The following is a 19,326-nucleotide window of genomic DNA, read 5'->3' on the forward strand; positions in this document are numbered from 1 at the left end:
TAGGTAAATTTATATGTTCAAGATTAATTTTTAATTTTATTTATAGTAAAGCCAAGAATCGACCGCACAAATTTGAAGCCGATCATCGTCAAAGCGGGTAAACCTATTAAATACGACGTCAATGTTAAAGGCGAACCAGCACCAACTATCACCTGGTATCATGGTACAACTGAAGTCAAATCTGAAGGAAACATTGAAATCATAAACGTAGATTACAATACTAAATTCTCAATCAATGATACAGTTCGAAAAAATACAGGTGTTTACAAAATCAAGGCGGTAAATCAACATGGTGAAGATGAAGCAGAAGTAGAAGTAACAGTTCTGTGTAAGTGTTTTCAATGGAATACATGCTCTTTATATATATGTGTAAATATGTATAACATTTTCTCTGATAACAGCTGCACCATCCAAACCTAAAGGACCATTAAAGGTAACCGATGTTACTAAAAATGGATGCAAAGTTAAATGGGAGAAACCTGAAGATGATGGAGGCAAACCCATCACAGGATACGTACTTGAAAAACTTGATAAAGCTACTGGTCGATGGGTTCCAGTTGGAAAATCTACAGAACCTGAGATGGATGTTAAAGGTTTAATTGAAGGCCATGACTACAAATTCAGAGTAAAAGCTGTTAATGATGAGGGAGAATCAGAACCTCTGGAAACTGATAAATCTATTACTGCTAAAAATCCTTTCGGTACAATTAATTCTAAAATATTTATATTTATAATGTAAACTGTTCTATAATGAAGTGTGTGCGTTTTAGATGTCCCTGGTAAACCAGGAACACCTGAGATTGAAAATTGGGATGTGGATAGGGTGGAACTTAAATGGGAGCCGCCAAAGAACAATGGAGGAGCTCCAATTACTGGTTATATTATTGAAAAGAAAGAGAAGTTTTCAAAATCATGGGACGAAATCCACACTTCTAATGTATGTATATTTTTCCCATATATATATATATATATATATATATATATATATATATATATATATATATATATATATATATATATATATATAGTATATATATATATATATATATATATATATATATATATATATATATATGTACTACATTTAAATATTTTTGTAGAGCTCTGAGCCTAACGCAATAGTAACCGGTCTGAAAGAAGGTAACACATATCAATTCAGAGTTCGAGCTGTGAACAAAGCTGGACCTGGAGAACCTAGTGATTCAACTAAACCCCATGTTGCAAAGGCCCGATTCTGTAAGTAAAATTACATGCCACACTAAGTTAATATTATTTGTAAATCATTATATAATTATTTGTTACATTTCATTGTAGTGAAACCATTTATTAATCGTGAAAAACTTCAAACTGTCAAAGTACGTGCTGGTCAATTCGTTAAGTTTGATGTTGATGTACGTGGTGAACCGCCACCGACATATACTTGGTCTGTTGGTCTAAAGACTTTAGAAAATACCAACAATTGTAAAATCGAAAATGAGGAATATAACACTAAAATTACCATCTCAAACACTACTCGTGCCAATACAGGCACTTACAAGTTGAGAGCTGAAAATTCTTCTGGTTTTGATGAAGCTCCTGTGGAAGTAATAGTTCTAGGTAATTTGGTTATAAGATATGTGATTAAATATTAAATGGTATATAAATTATGGCACTTATTAATTATGTTCTATATAAATAGACAAACCTGGTAAACCAGAAGGACCTCTCGAAGTTAGTGGTGTTCATAAGGAAGGATGTACAATTAAGTGGAGCAAACCAAAAGACGATGGAGGTTTGCCTATTACTGGGTATGCAATTGAAAAAATGGATACTGCTACAGGACGTTGGGTACCAGCAGGATTTGTTGACCCAGACAAAACTATCCAAGAAATTACAGGTTTAGAACCTAATCATAAATATGAATTTAGAGTCAAGGCTGTTAACGAAGAAGGTGAATCTGAACCTTTGGATACGGACACTGCCATTACTGCCAAAAATCCATTTGACCCTCCTGCTGCACCTGGTCTACCTGAAATTGTAGATTGGGATGAGAATAGTGTCAAGCTGAAATGGGAGAAACCAATCAGAGATGGAGGTGCTCCAATTACTGGATACATTGTTGAATTTATGGATAAATTTGGAAGTACATTTACAAAAGCTGTAGAGACTACAGGGCCAAACTGCACTGCAACTGTTCCTAAACTTGAAGAAGGCAACCAATATAAATTTAGAGTAAAAGCAGTGAATAAAGCAGGTCCATCAGAACCATCAGAAGAAACGAACTGGCACACAGCTAAACCAAGATTCTTGAAACCACATATTGATCGTACAAATCTACAAAACTTGACTGTGAAAACTGGTCTCGCTGTTTCTCTAGATATTAATATCATCGGTGAACCAGCACCTGTTGTCACTTGGTACTTCAAGGAAAAAGAACTGCAATCAGATGAGCAAATTCGTATAGATAATATTGACTACAATACTAAATTCTTTATTATGCGTGCTAAGAGAGCTCAAAGCGGAAAATATGTTATTAAAGCTAAGAACAGTCAAGGAGAAGATACAGCAGAAGTAGAAATAACTGTAATTGGCAAGCCATCTAAACCAAAAGGGCCACTCGAAGTATCGGATGTTACTAAGAATGGTTGCAAATTAAAATGGAAAAAACCAGAGGATGATGGTGGAGTTCCTGTTGATTTCTATGAAATTGAAAAACTTGATCCACTTACTGGTCAATGGATTCCGTGTGGCAAAAGCACAGAACCAGAAGCAAATATCACAGGCTTGCAAGAAGGAAAACCATATAAGTTCAGAGTTAGGGCTGTTAATAAAGAGGGTGAATCTGATGATTTGGAAACAGAAGGTTCCATTATCGCTAAAAATCCATTTGGTAAGTACAGTAATGAAAACCTCATTTTAATTTGATTTCTTGCATATATTAATTTGATATTTGAATTATCAGATGAACCTGGTAAACCCGGACGTCCTGAACTTAAAGACTGGGATAAAGACTTTGTGGATCTTGCTTGGACTCCACCAAAATCAGATGGAGGAGCACCAATTGAAAAATACATTATCCAAATGCGAGATAAGGCAGGAAGAGGCTGGGTTGATGCTTGTACAACACCAGGAGATAGAACAACTGGTAAAGTTACTAACGTTGAAGAAGGTCATGAATATGAATTCCGTATTGTTGCTGTAAATAAAGCAGGACCTAGCGAACCTTCAGATCCTTCTAAATCAGTTGTTGCCAAGCCTAGATTCTTAGCTCCTCATATTGATAGAAAGAATTTACAGAAAAAAGTTGTACGCACAGGTCAAATGTTGCGCATGGAAGCTGATGTCAAAGGTGAGCCTGCGCCCACTGTAACTTGGACTCTTAAAGATCAAGTTTTAAAAACTCATGATCGCTTGAAAATTGAAAATGAAGATTACAAAACATGTTTCATTATGCAAAAGATGAAGCGATCAGACACTGGCACATATATAGTTACTGCAAAGAATGATTCTGGAGTTGACAGCGTTGAAGTCGAGGTACAAGTCCTCAGTAAACCATCTAAACCTAAAGGACCACTTAAGGTATCTGATGTAACTGCTGAAGGATGCAAATTGAAATGGGATAAACCCGAAGATGATGGCGGAGAGCCTGTCGATCACTACGTTGTAGAACGTATGGACACTGAAACTGGTCGTTGGATACCAGTGACAACATCCAAGACTCCAGAAGCTGATGTAACAGGTTTGAATGAAGGAAAAGACTACCAATTCCGCGTCAAAGCTGTAAATGCTGAAGGTGAATCTGAGCCACTAGAAACAGAAACACCGACCACAGCTAAGAATCCATACGGAGAACCTGATGCACCCGGAAAACCAGAACTCAAGGATTGGAGCCGCAATCACGCCGATCTCAAATGGACACCGCCTAAAGATGATGGTGGTGCAGAAATTACAGGTTACATTGTTGAGAAGAAAGATGACTTTAGCAATAAATGGGTTAAATGCGCTGAAGTTCCTGGAAATAAATGTGAAGCTAAAGTTCCAGATTTGATTGAAGGCAAAAAATATCAATTTAGAGTAAAAGCTGTAAACAAAGGTGGTCAAAGTAAACCATCACCACCTTCAGAAACTCTAGTTGCAAAGATAGATTTGGTAAGTATGCAATTTTTATCATGATTATATAATATTGTTTTTTAATTATTTTCTATTTCCGCAGCTGCACCGAAAATTGATCGCAGTACAATCAAGGACTTTACAGTCAAAGCTGGTCAGGTCATCAGGTTGGATGTTAAAATTAGTGGTGAACCTCCACCATCTAAGACATGGTTCTTGAATAAAGCTAGACTTGAGAGCAAGGACGATATTAGCATTGATGTGGAGGACTATAGAACTAAAATTGTTATTTCTAATGTGAAGAGAGAACATACAGGAAAATTAGTTATTAAAGCTGAAAATACCTCTGGAAAAGATGAAGCTACAATAGAGATTAAGGTTTTGGATAAACCTGGTAAACCAGAAGGTCCGCTTAAGATTAGTGACGTGCACAAAGAAGGATGTACACTTAAATGGAATCCTCCTGAAGACGATGGTGGTGTGCCAATAGAATATTATGCAGTGGAAAAAATGGATACCGAAACAGGAAGATGGGTACCAGCAGGCAGAAGTAAAGAACCTAAGTTAGAGTTATCAAATCTGGAGCCGGGACAAGAGTATAAATTTAGAGTAATGGCTGTTAACGCCGAAGGTGAATCAGAACCTCTGGAAGCTGATAAGTCTATTGTCGCCAAGAATCCATTTGGTTAGTATAGTGCATATATGCACACACACACGTATATATATATATATATATATATATATATATATATATAAATATATATATATATATATATATATATATACACACATACACACACAAATATATGTATTTATATAATCATCATTTTTCTAGACGAACCTGGCGCACCTGGAACACCAGAACCTACAGATTGGGATAAGGATCATGTTGATCTCAGATGGACCCCACCAGTCAAGGATGGTGGGTCTCCAATCACAGGATATATTATTGAAAAACGTGAAAAGGGCACTGGCCGTTGGACCAAAGCAGGTGAGGCAGGTCCAGATGATTGCAAAGGAACTGCAGAAAATTTGGAAGAAGGCAAAGAATATGAGTTCAGAGTTAAAGCCGTTAATGCTGCTGGACCTGGAGAACCTAGTATGGCCAGTAAACCTGTTGTTGCCAAACCAAGAAAATGTAAATATAACATTTTATTCCTAGTAAAAAATAGTATAGTATTAATATAAAATATATACACTAGATATATTATTCATTATAATACATATATTTTAGTGGCGCCTAAGATTGACAGAAAGAACTTGCGTAATGTAACTGTAAAAGAAGGTGAGCCCATATTCTTTGATGTTAAAATTACTGGAGAACCTGCGCCTGATGTAACATGGACATTAAACGATAAAACTCTACCTCAAACCGCTGCACTTCGAGTGGAAAATGTGCCATACAATTCCAAGTTCTATAACGATAATCCCGAAAGAAGAGATACTGGTGTTTATAAGATTACTGCTGTGAACAAATATGGTTCTGACTTCGTTGAAGTGGAAATTGAAGTTATAAGTAAGTGATTGAAAAATATATTTTAATTATTTTCTATACTCTGTCTTATATTAAAATGTTTTATAGCTAAACCTGGCAAACCTGAAGGACCATTGGAAGTCTCAGACATTCACAAAGATGGCTGCACTTTGAAATGGAAAAAACCAAAAGACGACGGCGGAGAGCCAATTGAAGCATATGTCGTTGAGAAGTTCGACCCAGATACTGGAATATGGCTTCCAGTGGGTAAAACAAATGGCCCTACGCCGGAAATGAATGTAGATGGATTAACGCCTGGTCACGAATACAAATTCCGTGTCAAAGCTTTGAATAAAGAGGGTGAATCTGAACCACTTGAAACTTTGGGATCAATTGTTGCCAAAGATCCATTCAGTAAGTTTTATTGTATTATGTTCAAGACATTTCTATACCATTATTTACCATCATATACATTTTTTTCATTTTATATGTATATTTTAGCTATTCCATCCACTCCTGGAGTACCAGAACCTTCAGATTGGTCTGCAAGTCATGTAGAACTTATCTGGAAAGAACCTGCATCAGATGGAGGATCGCCTATAACCGGTTATATAATTGAAAAGAAAGATAAATATAGTCCTATGTGGGAAAAGGCATTGGAAACAAATACTGCAACACCAATCGCTGTTGTTAATGGCCTTATAGAAGGAAATGAATATCAATTTAGAGTAATTGCTGTCAACAAAGCTGGTCAGAGTGATCCATCCGATGCCAGCAAGACTTTCACTGCCAAGCCTCGCTTCCGTAAGTATTTTGTAATTGTATTTTTTTAAGTAATTATAATTACAAACGTAATTTTCTAAATTTTTATAGTTGCTCCACGTATCGATCGTCGCAATTTGCGTGATGTCACATTATCTGCTGGTACCACACTTAAATATGATGTCAACATTATTGGTGAACCACCACCAACCGTTGAATGGCGTTATGGTTCCATGCCATTGAAATCTGGCAAGACTCTACAAATTGATAATGTGGACTATAACACTAAGCTTGTTATCAGACCAACGTGTCGAGCTGATTCTGGTGAATATACAGTTACAGCATCGAACAGTTCCGGTAAAGACACCGTCACTGTAACAGTGACAGTTACTGATAAGCCAACATCGCCTGAAGGACCTCTTCAAATATCAGACATTCATAAAGAAGGATGCAAACTCAAGTGGAAGCGTCCTCGTGATGATGGTGGTACTCCAATTGAATACTATCAAGTTGAAAAAATGGATCCTGAAAGCGGCTGCTGGATACCATGTGGACGTTCTAATGAACCAAGTAAAAATAATGAACATTAAAGTGAAGTATATTTTATGTTATTCTTATTTTATTATACTAATTTTAATTTCAGATATGGAAGTTACTGGCCTTACACCAGGAAAAGAATATAAATTTAGAGTCGCTGCAGTAAATTCAGAAGGAGAATCCGAACCATTAGTTGCTGAAGAAACAATTGTGGCTAAGAATCCATTTGATGAACCTGGAGCACCTGGAAATTTGCAAGCAACAGATTGGGATAAGGATCACGTTGATTTGAAATGGACTCCTCCAAAAGAAGATGGTGGATCTCCAATCACAGGTTACATTGTCGAAAAGAAAGATAAATTTGGTCAATGGGAAAAGGCTGTTGAAGTTCCTGCACACAAAACTACCGCAACCGTTCCAGACCTAATTGAAGGTCAAGGTTACGAATTTAGAGTACGAGCCGTAAACGCTGCTGGTCCTGGAGACCCAAGTGATGCCACTCCAACAATAATAGCCAAACCTAGAAATTTGGCACCTAAGATAGATCGTACAAATCTGATTGATATCAAGATTAAGGCCGGTCAAAACTTTGCATTTGATGTTAAAGTAACTGGTGAACCTGCACCAGAAACAAAATGGTTATTAGGTAAACAAGAAATGAAATCGTCAGATAGAATCAAGGTGCAACATCAAGAATATAATACAAAAATAAGTGTCCGTAATGCTACTCGATCAGAATCCGGCAAATATACAATTACGGCTGAAAATGTGAATGGCAAAGATATAGCATATGTAGAAGTAACCGTTCTTGATAAGCCTAGTCCCCCAAGTGGCCCACTCAAAGTATCAGACGTTCATGCTGATGGTTGCAAACTTAACTGGAACCCACCAGCAGACGATGGTGGGCAACCTGTTGAGAAATATGTGGTTGAAAAAATGGATGAAGCCACAGGACGCTGGGTTCCTGCTGGAGAAACTGATGGCCCAGAAACTTCTTTAGCCATAGATGATTTAACACCTGGACACAAATATAAATTTAGAGTAAGAGCTGTAAATAAACAAGGAAAGTCTGAACCATTGACCACAAGTCAAGCAATCGAAGCCAAGAATCCATTTGGTTAGTATTTTATTTATTTCTCTGCATAAGTATTATTTATTATTTGAATGATATATACATGTACATCTGTTTATATATTCATATTTAATTTAGATGAACCAACAAAGCCAGGAACACCCGCAATTACGGATTATGATAAGGACTTTGTAGAACTAGAGTGGAAGCGACCCGAAAGCGATGGTGGTTCACCAATAACTGGCTATATAATAGAAAAGAAAGATAAATTCAATCCAAATTGGGAGAAATGTGCAGAAGTCGAAGGCGACAAAACAAGCGGTAAAGTTCCAAACTTAATTGAAGGAAATCAGTATGAATTCCGTGTTCGAGCTGTGAATAAAGCTGGACCTGGTGAACCAAGCGATGCATCTCAGTCCCATGTCGCTAGACCCAAAAATCGTAAGTACACACGAATACCCTATTTTTATAAGATTTATATTAATTGAATTATTTATTATTAAAGTGGCTCCTAAGATTGACCGCAATGCTATGCGCGATATTAAAGTACGAGCAGGTCAGACATTCGAATTTGACGTTCCTGTCATTGGTGAACCTCCACCGACCAAACAATGGACACTAAAAGACAATATGGTAGTAAATAGTGACTGCGTCAAAATTGTTAATGAATCATACAGTACCAAACTTCGTGTAACAGACGCTAAACGATCCGATAGCGGTGTCTACACATTGACAGCAAAGAATATCAATGGAGTTGATACAGCAACATTAACAGTTACTGTATTGGACATACCACTACCACCAGAGGGTCCATTAAGAGTCGATAACATAACTAAGAGTGGTGCAACAGTGAGCTGGAGACCACCAAAGGATGACGGTGGATCAGACATATCGCACTATGTTGTCGAAAAACTTGACACAGAAAACATGCGATGGGTACCTATTGGAGAAACTGCTGCAACATCATTCCGCACAGACAATCTAATTGAAGGACATGATTACAATTTCCGTGTTAAAGCTGTTAATAAACAAGGGGAATCAGCACCTCTGACTGGACAACAAACTATAACCGCCAAGGATCCATTCGGCAAACCAGATAAGCCGGGTGCACCACAAGCAACAGATTGGGATAAAGATCATGTGGACTTGGAATGGACTCCACCAAAGAAGGATGGAGGGTCACCTATTACAGGATACATCATCGAAAAACGACCAAAATATGGCTCATGGGAGAAAGCTGCAGAGGTACCTGGCGATAAAACTGCTGCCACTGTACCAAACCTTACAGAAGGTGAAGAATATGAATTCCGTGTAATAGCCGTAAATAAAGGAGGACCAGGAGAACCTAGTGAAGCATCATTACCTATTGTGGCTAAACCTAGATTCCGTACGTATATTATTTTAAACACAAATATTTTAGTTTATTTATAATTTTGTTCATTTACAGAAGCACCTGTGTTTGACAAAACATTATTGCATGATATCACTGTTAAGGCTGGTCAAAGAATTAGCTATAATATACCAATTGAAGCTTCACCAAAACCGACCGCCAAGTGGAGCGTAAACGGCAAAAATCTGGAGCCCGACAACCGAGTAGATTTCCAAGTATTCAACAATAAGATTACATTTGATATTCCATTCTCTGTACGTTCCGATACTGGAAAATATACTCTCACATTGGTAAATAATCTCGGACAATGTTCAGCTTCAGCTAATGTGACAGTTCTAGGTATATCTTTTATATGATTCATTCAATTAATATTAGAAAGTTTCTATAACCTTTTCATAAATTTTCAGACAAACCTTCCAAACCAGAGGGTCCATTAGATGTAAGTGGAGTCACTAAAGAAGGTTGCAGATTAAGTTGGAGAACGCCTAAGGATGATGGAGGCTCTCCTATTTTGCATTACGTTATTGAAAAAATGGATATGACACGTGGAACATGGTCTGATGCAGGAATGTCAACCTCACTTAATCACGAAGTAACTCGTCTCATACATAAAAAGGAATATTTGTTCCGCGTAAAAGCTGTTAATGCAATTGGAGAATCAGAACCATTAGAGACAGAAAAGAGTATAATTGCCAAGAACCAATTCGGTATTGTATTAATATATTACTATCTGTACTTAATATTATATATTCAAAACGATTTTATATTGAACAATAATTTTAGATGAACCCGATGCTCCTGGTAAACCAGCTGTTACTGACTGGGATAAGGATCATGTGGATCTCGAATGGAAACCACCAAAATCTGATGGTGGATCTCCAATTACCGGATATATTATTCAGAAGAAGGAGAAAGATAGTCCATACTGGATAAACGCCGCTAATGTCCCAGCAGACAAAACAAGCGTATGACAATAATTTGATTAAACAGAATAAATTATAAATATTGAATTTGTGCAAAAATAATATCTATTATTATTAATTGTTATGTTTCAGGCTACGGTTCCAGATCTTGTAGAAGGACAAGAATATGAATTCCGTGTAATTGCCAAGAATACTGCAGGCCAAAGTGAACCTAGTGAACCATCAGATATGGTTACTGCTAAAGCAAGATATCGTAAGTTAAATAATGTTACTAAGCCACGTGTATTGCCCATGAGTTGAAATATACAATTTTAAATCATTCGATTTTATAGTTGCGCCTAAGATCGTCACTCCACTCAAGGATATCCGCATTAAGGCTGGTCTCATACTACATTGCGATATAGACTTCATTGGAGAACCAGCACCTGAAGTTATTTGGACAAAGGAAACTAAACCTATAACTATAGATGATAGAACAACTATCACATCTATAGGTTACCATACTATTGTGCATACTGTAAATGCCAAGAGGTCAGATGGTGGCTTATACCATTTACTCCTAAGGAATAGTTCTGGTATTGACGAGGGTTCATTCCAAATCATAGTCCTAGGTATAATTAATATCCAATATAGACTAAACCATAGCTACAAGAAAATATTTTCTAATTAAATAAAATTCATATAGATCGCCCAGGACCTCCTCAAGGCCCTCTAGAATACGAAGAAGTCACTGCACAAAGTGTCACACTTTCATGGAAACCACCAAAGGATAATGGAGGCAGTGAAATAACGTATGTTTAAAATTAATTCAATTAAGTCAGGAAGTAGCCCGGTTATTAATTAAAATCGTATTTTACAGTGGATACATGATTGAGAAACGTGATTTGACACATGGTGGTGGTTGGGTACCAGCTTTAACACATGTTAATCCCAAGTACAACCATGCAGTAGTACCCAGGTTACTAGAAGGCACAAAATATGAATTCCGCGTTTGTGCTGAAAATTTGCAAGGCCGCTCAGATCCATTAGACTGCGAGAAACCTGTTGTTGCCAAGAACCAATATGGTAAATGATAAAGGATACTTTATTGTACAATGTTGACAAAACTGATATTGCCATTAAGCTAATTTTCAAATTTTTTAGATGTGCCTGGACGTCCTGGTAAACCGGAGCTTGTTGAAAGTGACAAAGATCATATTACTATTAAATGGTCACCTCCAATTAGTAATGGAGGATCACCTATTTTGGGATATAATGTTGAACGCAGAGACAAAGCTACTGGCCGTTGGATACAATTAAACAAAGAACCATGCAGAGTATGATTTATTTCATTTACATCATATTGCCATTCATCAGTGAACTTACTTCTCTCTTTTTTTCCGCAGCAACAAGAATATGTGGACGATAGAGTACAAGCGGGACATGAATATGAATATCGTATTTCTGCAGTAAATGCAGCTGGTCCTGGCAAACCAAGTGAGACATCAAACACCTTCGCTGCAAAACCAATGAGAGGTAAAAATATAAAAGTTTATAAACATACGTAAATGCATGCACAAACAAATACTTAAATACACACACACTTATATATATATGTTTATAAAATTATTTTATTATCACATTAGAAAAACCAAAACTTTGGTTGGATGGATTGATTGGTCGCAAGATCAAAGTACGTGCTGGAGAGCCCATCAATATAGACATACCAATTTCTGGAGCTCCAATTCCAACTATTGAATGGTCAAAGGATGGCACTAAACTAGCAGATTCCTACAGAATATTTGTAAGTTGGTTATATAAATATATTATATATATATATATATATATATATATATATATATGTATATATATAATACTTAATTACTTTAAATATAATTATTTTAATATGAACAAACAGACAAAAACAACAAGCGAAAATACTAAGATGATGGTGGAGTCGTCTACTAGAAAGGACTCTGGAAATTACACAATTTTAGCGAAGAACGAACATGGACAAGACTCTGCTGATATTGAAGTAATAGTTGTAGACAAACCAGGAATGCCTAAGGGTCCACTCACCTACACTGGTACAACTCAAGACACAGTATCATTATCATGGAATCCACCTGCAGACGATGGTGGTGGCGAACTAACAGGATACATTGTTGAAATGAGTGAATTTGGAACAGATAGTTGGAGACAAGTTCCTGGTTTCTGTCCTAAATGCGCCTTTACTGTTAGAGGTTTAACAGAAGGCAAAAAATATGTATTCAGAGTTCGTGCTGAAAATATTTATGGTGTATCTGAACCACTTGATGGTAAACCTGTAGTTGCTAAAAGCCCATACGATCCTCCAGATGCTCCTAGTCAACCAACTGTCACAGGATACACACCAAACTCATGCAGTTTGGAATGGGAACCACCAACAAATACCGGTGGAAAACCAATCACAGGCTATTATGTTGAAAAGAGAGAGCGCGGAGGTGAATGGATTAAGGTTAATAATTATCCCACACCTAATACATCATTTACTGCACAAGATCTTAGAGAAGGATCTCGCTACGAGTTCCGCGTGATTGCTGTAAATGAAGCTGGGCCTGGAAAACCAAGCAAACCCACTGAACCAATAACAGCACAAGCACAGAAATGTAAGAAAATACTTTATTTAGTTAACAAATCTTGAATCCATTATCAAATTTACAATAATAATATAATTTAATTTTCACAGTCAAGCCAGATGCTCCAGAACCGCCTAAACCAGATAGAATTACTAAAGACAGTGTCACATTATCCTGGAGGCCACCACGCAATGATGGCAAATCCAAGATTAAAGGATACAACCTTCAAAAGAAAGCGAAGGGAGACAAAGATTGGTCAGATGTTAACACGACACCGATTAATGATACCGTATACACGGTGAGTTTCAAATAATTCAAGAAATAATAAAATAATGTTTTTTTGGTACTATATTTTAAAATTATTTTTTAATAGGTGCCTCAACTTAAAGAAGGCGAAGAATATCAATTCCGCGTTATTGCTATTAATGATGTTGGTGAGTCAGATCCAAGTAAACCAAGTGCTGGTATTGTAATTGAAGAACAACCAAATAAACCTGTAATAGACTTGGGAGGAATTCGCGATATTACAGTGCGTGCGGGAGAAGATTTTAGCATTCATGTACCATATGTAGGATTCCCTAAACCTACAGCAGCTTGGTTTGCTAATGATACTATCTTAGACGATACTGATAGTCGAGTCTTCCAACAACTTGGTGATGATTTCGCCAGCATAGTTGTTAAAAACAGTAAACGAAATGATAGTGGACAATATAGGCTACAACTCAAAAATCCATCCGGCTTTGATACAGCCACTGTTAATGTTCGTGTTCTTGATAGACCAAGCAAACCAGAAAACTTGCGGGCTGATGAATTTGCCGGAGACTCTCTCACACTTTACTGGCAGCCACCAAAGGACAATGGTGGAGCTGACATAACAAACTATATTGTTGAAAAGAAAGAAGCTCGTTCAGCAACATGGTCCAAAGTCAGTAGTTATGTTACTACTCCATTTGTTCGTGTTCGTAACTTAACTATTGGAAAAGAATACGAATTCCGAGTCATTGCTGAAAATCAATATGGACAGTCAGATCCAGCCGTCACAGTTGATCCAATCCGTGCGAGATATCCATTTGATCCTCCAGGACCACCTGGAACTCCAAGAGAAGTCGAGACAACCGAAGACTCTATTACAATTCAATGGACTAAGCCACGCCACGATGGCGGTTCTCCTATCACAGGATATGTTATCGAGAAACGTTTGAAATCAGATGATAAATGGACTAAAGCATCACACGCGCTTGTAACGGATCTATCACATAAGTTAGTAATGATTGTAAACAATAGTTATTTTATTTTATTAATTATATAATTCTTATCCATATGATTGTTTATTTCGCAGAGTAATAAGTTTGATTGAAAATCACGAATATGAATTCCGTGTGGCAGCGCTTAATGCCGCTGGACAAGGTCCCTACAGTTCCGCATCTGATATGATTGTATGCAGAGCACCAGCAAGTATGTTATTAATTACAACTATATTATTATATTTTATGTATAATACAATATATAACATATATAAAAATTATAGGCGCTCCAAAAATAACATCAGATTTGAGCATTCGTGACATGACAGTGTTCGCTGGTGAAGAGTTCACAATTACCGTTCCATATACAGGAAATCCGAAACCAAAATGCATTTGGAGTATCAACTCCGAAGAAGTACTTTCGGATGATCGTATTAAATTTGATTGTGGCACAGATCGCATGCTGTACATTAATAAATGCGCCAAACGTACAGACTCTGGAAATTACACGATTCAGTTAATTAATTCTGTGGGATCTGATTCAGCTACATGCCGTGTATTGGTTGTTGACAAACCACTGCCACCCCAAGGGCCACTGGATGTATCGGACATTACTCCAGATACTTGTACACTAACCTGGAAACCACCGCTAGATGATGGTGGCTCTCCGATTACCAACTACATCGTAGAAAAAATGGATGCTAGTGGCGTATGGGTAAAAGTTAGCAGTTTTGTACGTAACTGCCATTATGACGTAATGGGATTAGAACCAAATAAGAAGTACTACTTCAGAGTTCGTGCCGAAAATCAATACGGAGTAAGTGCACCATTAGCTAAAGAAGAACCAATTGAAGCTAAATTCCCCTTCACTGTTCCTAACCCGCCGGGAATGCCAAGAGTTATTGATTGGGATGCGGAAAGCGCCACTATTACATGGGATCGCCCGACACACGACGGTGGCTCTAGAATTCAAGGATACAAAATTGAATACAGAGATCCTGCTGAAGATACTCACTGGCACGTGAACGACTTCCTTGTAAAGGACACTACATACCAAGTATATAATTTAGCAGGAGGTCACGAATACGAATTCCGTGTACGTGCTAAGAATGCTGCAGGATTCAGCAAACCATCACCACCATCTTCCAAATTCAAACTCAAAGGTAAATTCAACGTACCATCACCTCCAGGAACTCCAAAGGTTCTTAAGGTTGGTAGAAATTATGTGGACTTGAAATGGGATCCACCAGTAAGTGATGGTGGTTCTCGAATTACTGGATACATAATTGAAAAGAGGGAGATTGGAGGAGCACAATGGTTGAAGTGCAATGACTACAATGTTGTTGATACAGAATACACAGTAATCAATCTGATCGAGCGTGGTGATTATGAATTCAGAGTATTTGCAGTTAATGCTGCAGGAAAGAGTGATCCTAGCGGCTGCACTATGCCAGTGAAGATTTGTGAAGTACAAGGAGGAGAGAAACCTGAATTTGTTCGACCATTGACTAACCAATGTGTATCATTGGCCAAATCGCATACGCTAGAATGCGAAGCTAAAGGAAAACCGCCTCCGACACCACGCTGGTTGAAAAATGGAAGAGAAATTGTCATGGGCACTAGATTCAGATCTGAAGCTGTTAATGGTGTATTCCGTCTTCACATATCGGAAGTATGGGAACAAGATGATGGTGACTATACTTGCGAAGCTAGCAATACAGAAGGATATGTGCATACCACTGCTCGTCTGAAGATCGGAAGTAAGTATTATTAATAGACTCATAAGTAATGTTATATAATTATAAATACTCTTAATAACATCTTGCAAATTTTTATTTCAGCACCACCGAGGATCGATAGAATGCCTGGAGACTTATACCTGCCTGAACATGATAACACTAAGATCAAAATATTCTATTCTGGTGATCAACCTATGGAAGTTACATTATCAAAGGATGGTCGTCAAATCTCCGAGTCCACACACATTAAATATACTGTGTTTGATGAATACTTGATAATATTTATAAAAGACATTACAAAAGACGATGCTGGAACTTACACTCTCACAATTAAAAATGATAGCGGAAGTGTTTCCGCTAACTTCACGGTTTACATTACTGGTTTACCTGGACCACCAACTGGTCCTCTAGAAATTTCAGATATATCTAAACATACATGTACACTCAGTTGGAAACCACCAAGTTATGATGGCGGCTTGAGAATTACTCACTATGTAGTTGAAAGAAAAGACATTAGTCTAACTCACTGGATAATAGCTACAAGCAGCTGTAAAGATACTACATTCACTGTACAAGGTCTCACGGAAGGTCAAGAATACTTATTCCGTGTAATGGCAGTAAATGATAACGGTATGGGACCACCTTTGGAAGACACCAATCCTATTAAAGCTAAAGCTCCATTCGGTAAGTTTACTACATAAATTTGCATATTATTTCTGTGACATAGAAATGTATATATTAATATATTTCGACAGATCCACCGTCACCGCCAGGAACACCTAAAGTTACAGAAGTTGGTGGAGACTTTGCTAACTTATCTTGGGAGAAACCAGAATCTGATGGCGGAGCCCGTATTCAAGGATACTGGATCGACAAACGTGAAGTTGGAAGCAATACCTGGCAACGCGTTAATGTTGCTATTTGTTTAGCTACTCAAATCAACTGCGCGAATCTAATTGAAGATAGACAATATGAATTCAGAGTTTTTGCCCAAAACGAAGCCGGACTTTCCAAGGAATCATCCGCATCAGGTTCGGTTAAGATTAAAGATCCCAAAGCCGCAACTCCTCCAGAAATTGTTAAACCACTCAGAAATGCTAATTGCATTCAATATCATAATGCCCAATTCTCATGTACAATCACTGGTGTTCCTACTCCCACAATTACGTGGTACAAGGGAGCTCGTGAAATTACTAGTGGATCCCGTTACAACATTTATTCTGATGGAGACACATACAATCTCACCATTAAGGATGTATATGGAGAAGATGCTGATGAGTACGTCTGCCGTGCTGTAAACAAGGGAGGAGTTAAATCGACTCGAGCTGAGTTGTTGATTATGAGTAAGTTATTCAAATCCTATATATTTTATGTATTATTTTTATTGAATGAAATTCAAATCAAACCTAATTACAGCCGCGCCTAAACTCAATATCCCGCCAAGGTTCAGAGACACTGCTTTCTTCGACAAAGGTGAAAATGTTATTGTTAAAATACCATTCACTGGACATCCTAAACCGAAGATCACATGGGTTCGAGAAGGTGAAACTATTGAGTCTGGTGGACACTATAATGTCGAAGTTAAAGAAAGACATGCAATTCTCACAATTCGTGATGGAAGTAAGATCGATACTGGTCCATATAGAATAACTGCCGAGAATGAATTGGGACAAGACACTGCAATAATCAAGATTCAAATCAGCGGTAAGTAATAAATAAATTACCTTTTGTATTTCGTTTTGAATTTTTTATAATTTCTATAAACATTTTTATAGATCGTCCTGACCCACCGCGATTCCCTCTATGTGAAAATATTGGTGTCGACTCATTGGCTTTGAGTTGGAAAGCACCAATCTGGGATGGCGGTAGCAACATAACTAATTACATGGTAGAACGCCGAGAACATCCTATGACTAGCTGGATTCGTGTAGGAAACACGAGATTCAACGCAATGGCAGTATCTGGTTTAGCTCCTGGTCATCAATATGAATTCAGAGTATACGCTGAAAACATTTATGGACGTTCCGATCCATCAGAAGTTAGCACATTAGTTCAAACTAAAGATTCTGGGAAAAAGAAAATTAAAAAGAAGGAATACAAACGTAAGTATAGTTTATTTTGCATATCATAAAGTAGATATTGTATGTCATTGATGTATGATTTATATTTCAAACAGTTGATGATAAAGGAAAGAAAATCCGAGGAGAGGCCGATGGTCCTATTAAAGATTACGACCAATACGTATTCGACATATACTCTAAATATGTTCCACAGCCCGTTGATATATCCACAGACAGTGTATACGATGCTTATGACATTCTTGAAGAAATTGGAACAGGTGCATTTGGAGTTGTACATAGATGCCGAGAAAGGAAAACTGGCAACATATTTGCGGCCAAATTTATACCTGTATCACATATGATGGAGAAAGACTTAATTCGCAAAGAAATCGATATTATGAATCAACTTCATCACCAGAAATTGATTAATCTTCATGATGCATTCGAAGATGATGATGAAATGGTTCTCATTTTGGAATTGTAAGTAATAATAAAATACTAACAATTATACAGTACTAAATTATAATTAAATATTTTCCTTGTAACAGCTTATCTGGTGGTGAATTGTTTGAACGCATCACCGCTGACGGTTATCGTATGTCCGAAGCAGAAGTCATAAATTACATGAGACAAATTTGTGAAGGTGTTAAACATATGCATGAAAAGAATATCATTCATTTGGATATCAAACCCGAAAATATTATGTGCCAGACAAGGAATAGTACTAATGTTAAATTAATAGACTTTGGTTTGGCTACTAAATTAGATCCTAATGAAGTAGTTAAGATTTCTACTGGAACTGCTGAATTTGCTGCACCAGAAATAGTCGAGCGGGAACCAGTAGGATTCTACACAGATATGTGGGCAGTGGGAGTTTTGGCATATGTCTTGTAAGTAGAAATATAAATTGAAGTATATATTGAATGGTATTACTTATTAATATGGAAATATGATTGTAGATTGAGCGGATTGTCTCCATTTGCTGGTGAAAACGATGTAGAAACATTAAAGAATGTGAAAGCATGTGATTGGGACTTCGATCAAAATGCTTTTGCAAACATATCAGAAGAAGGACGCGACTTTATTCGCAGATTATTAGTTAAGAACAAAGAGTAAGTTATATTTTATCACTTTGGAAAATCAATATTTGTATATGTGGTTAATATTATTTGTACTTTTACAGGAAACGTATGACTGCACATGAATGCTTACAGCATGCATGGTTGACTGGAGATCACAGCGATCTTAATCAAGAAATTGATAACTCCAGGTACTTACGTATCAGAGATAAAATCAGAGCTAAATATCCAAATTGGGATTCATTCCTTCTGCCACTTGGTCGCCTCTCAGAATACTCATCAATTCGCAAATTATTGGTCGATAAATATAAAATCCATGACACATCATTCGGTAAGTTAATATAAAGATAAATCTGCCTA

At 37.1% G+C, this 19,326-nt stretch overlaps 1 protein-coding gene across 1 annotated transcript in view; it reads left to right on the forward strand.

The window, feature by feature from the left end:
* Positions 1-19,326, forward strand: part of LOC113376351 (twitchin) — a 72,376-nt gene that overhangs the window by 50,166 nt on the left and 2,884 nt on the right. Inside the window, 39 exon segments of the mRNA XM_026616256.1 lie at positions 47-328; positions 402-701; positions 771-937; positions 1,101-1,236; positions 1,315-1,596; positions 1,679-2,869; positions 2,942-4,132; positions 4,193-4,774; positions 4,925-5,227; positions 5,324-5,605; positions 5,672-5,977; positions 6,065-6,367; positions 6,437-6,895; positions 6,969-7,979; positions 8,073-8,375; positions 8,440-9,321; positions 9,382-9,663; positions 9,732-10,031; positions 10,108-10,289; positions 10,380-10,500; positions 10,580-10,858; positions 10,933-11,038; positions 11,107-11,312; positions 11,391-11,563; positions 11,633-11,762; positions 11,873-12,030; positions 12,145-12,874; positions 12,955-13,142; positions 13,218-14,104; positions 14,184-14,299; positions 14,373-15,848; positions 15,930-16,511; positions 16,583-17,170; positions 17,244-17,531; positions 17,603-17,929; positions 18,004-18,367; positions 18,436-18,777; positions 18,847-18,999; positions 19,071-19,297. Coding sequence (XP_026472041.1) covers positions 47-328; positions 402-701; positions 771-937; positions 1,101-1,236; positions 1,315-1,596; positions 1,679-2,869; positions 2,942-4,132; positions 4,193-4,774; positions 4,925-5,227; positions 5,324-5,605; positions 5,672-5,977; positions 6,065-6,367; positions 6,437-6,895; positions 6,969-7,979; positions 8,073-8,375; positions 8,440-9,321; positions 9,382-9,663; positions 9,732-10,031; positions 10,108-10,289; positions 10,380-10,500; positions 10,580-10,858; positions 10,933-11,038; positions 11,107-11,312; positions 11,391-11,563; positions 11,633-11,762; positions 11,873-12,030; positions 12,145-12,874; positions 12,955-13,142; positions 13,218-14,104; positions 14,184-14,299; positions 14,373-15,848; positions 15,930-16,511; positions 16,583-17,170; positions 17,244-17,531; positions 17,603-17,929; positions 18,004-18,367; positions 18,436-18,777; positions 18,847-18,999; positions 19,071-19,297 — 16,185 coding nt within the window.

Source organism: Ctenocephalides felis, unplaced genomic scaffold (genome assembly GCF_003426905.1).
Source record: "Ctenocephalides felis isolate EL2017-DRISC unplaced genomic scaffold, ASM342690v1 CF-g0.4_SCAFFOLD_01886, whole genome shotgun sequence".
Classification (NCBI taxonomy): domain Eukaryota; kingdom Metazoa; phylum Arthropoda; class Insecta; order Siphonaptera; family Pulicidae; genus Ctenocephalides; species Ctenocephalides felis.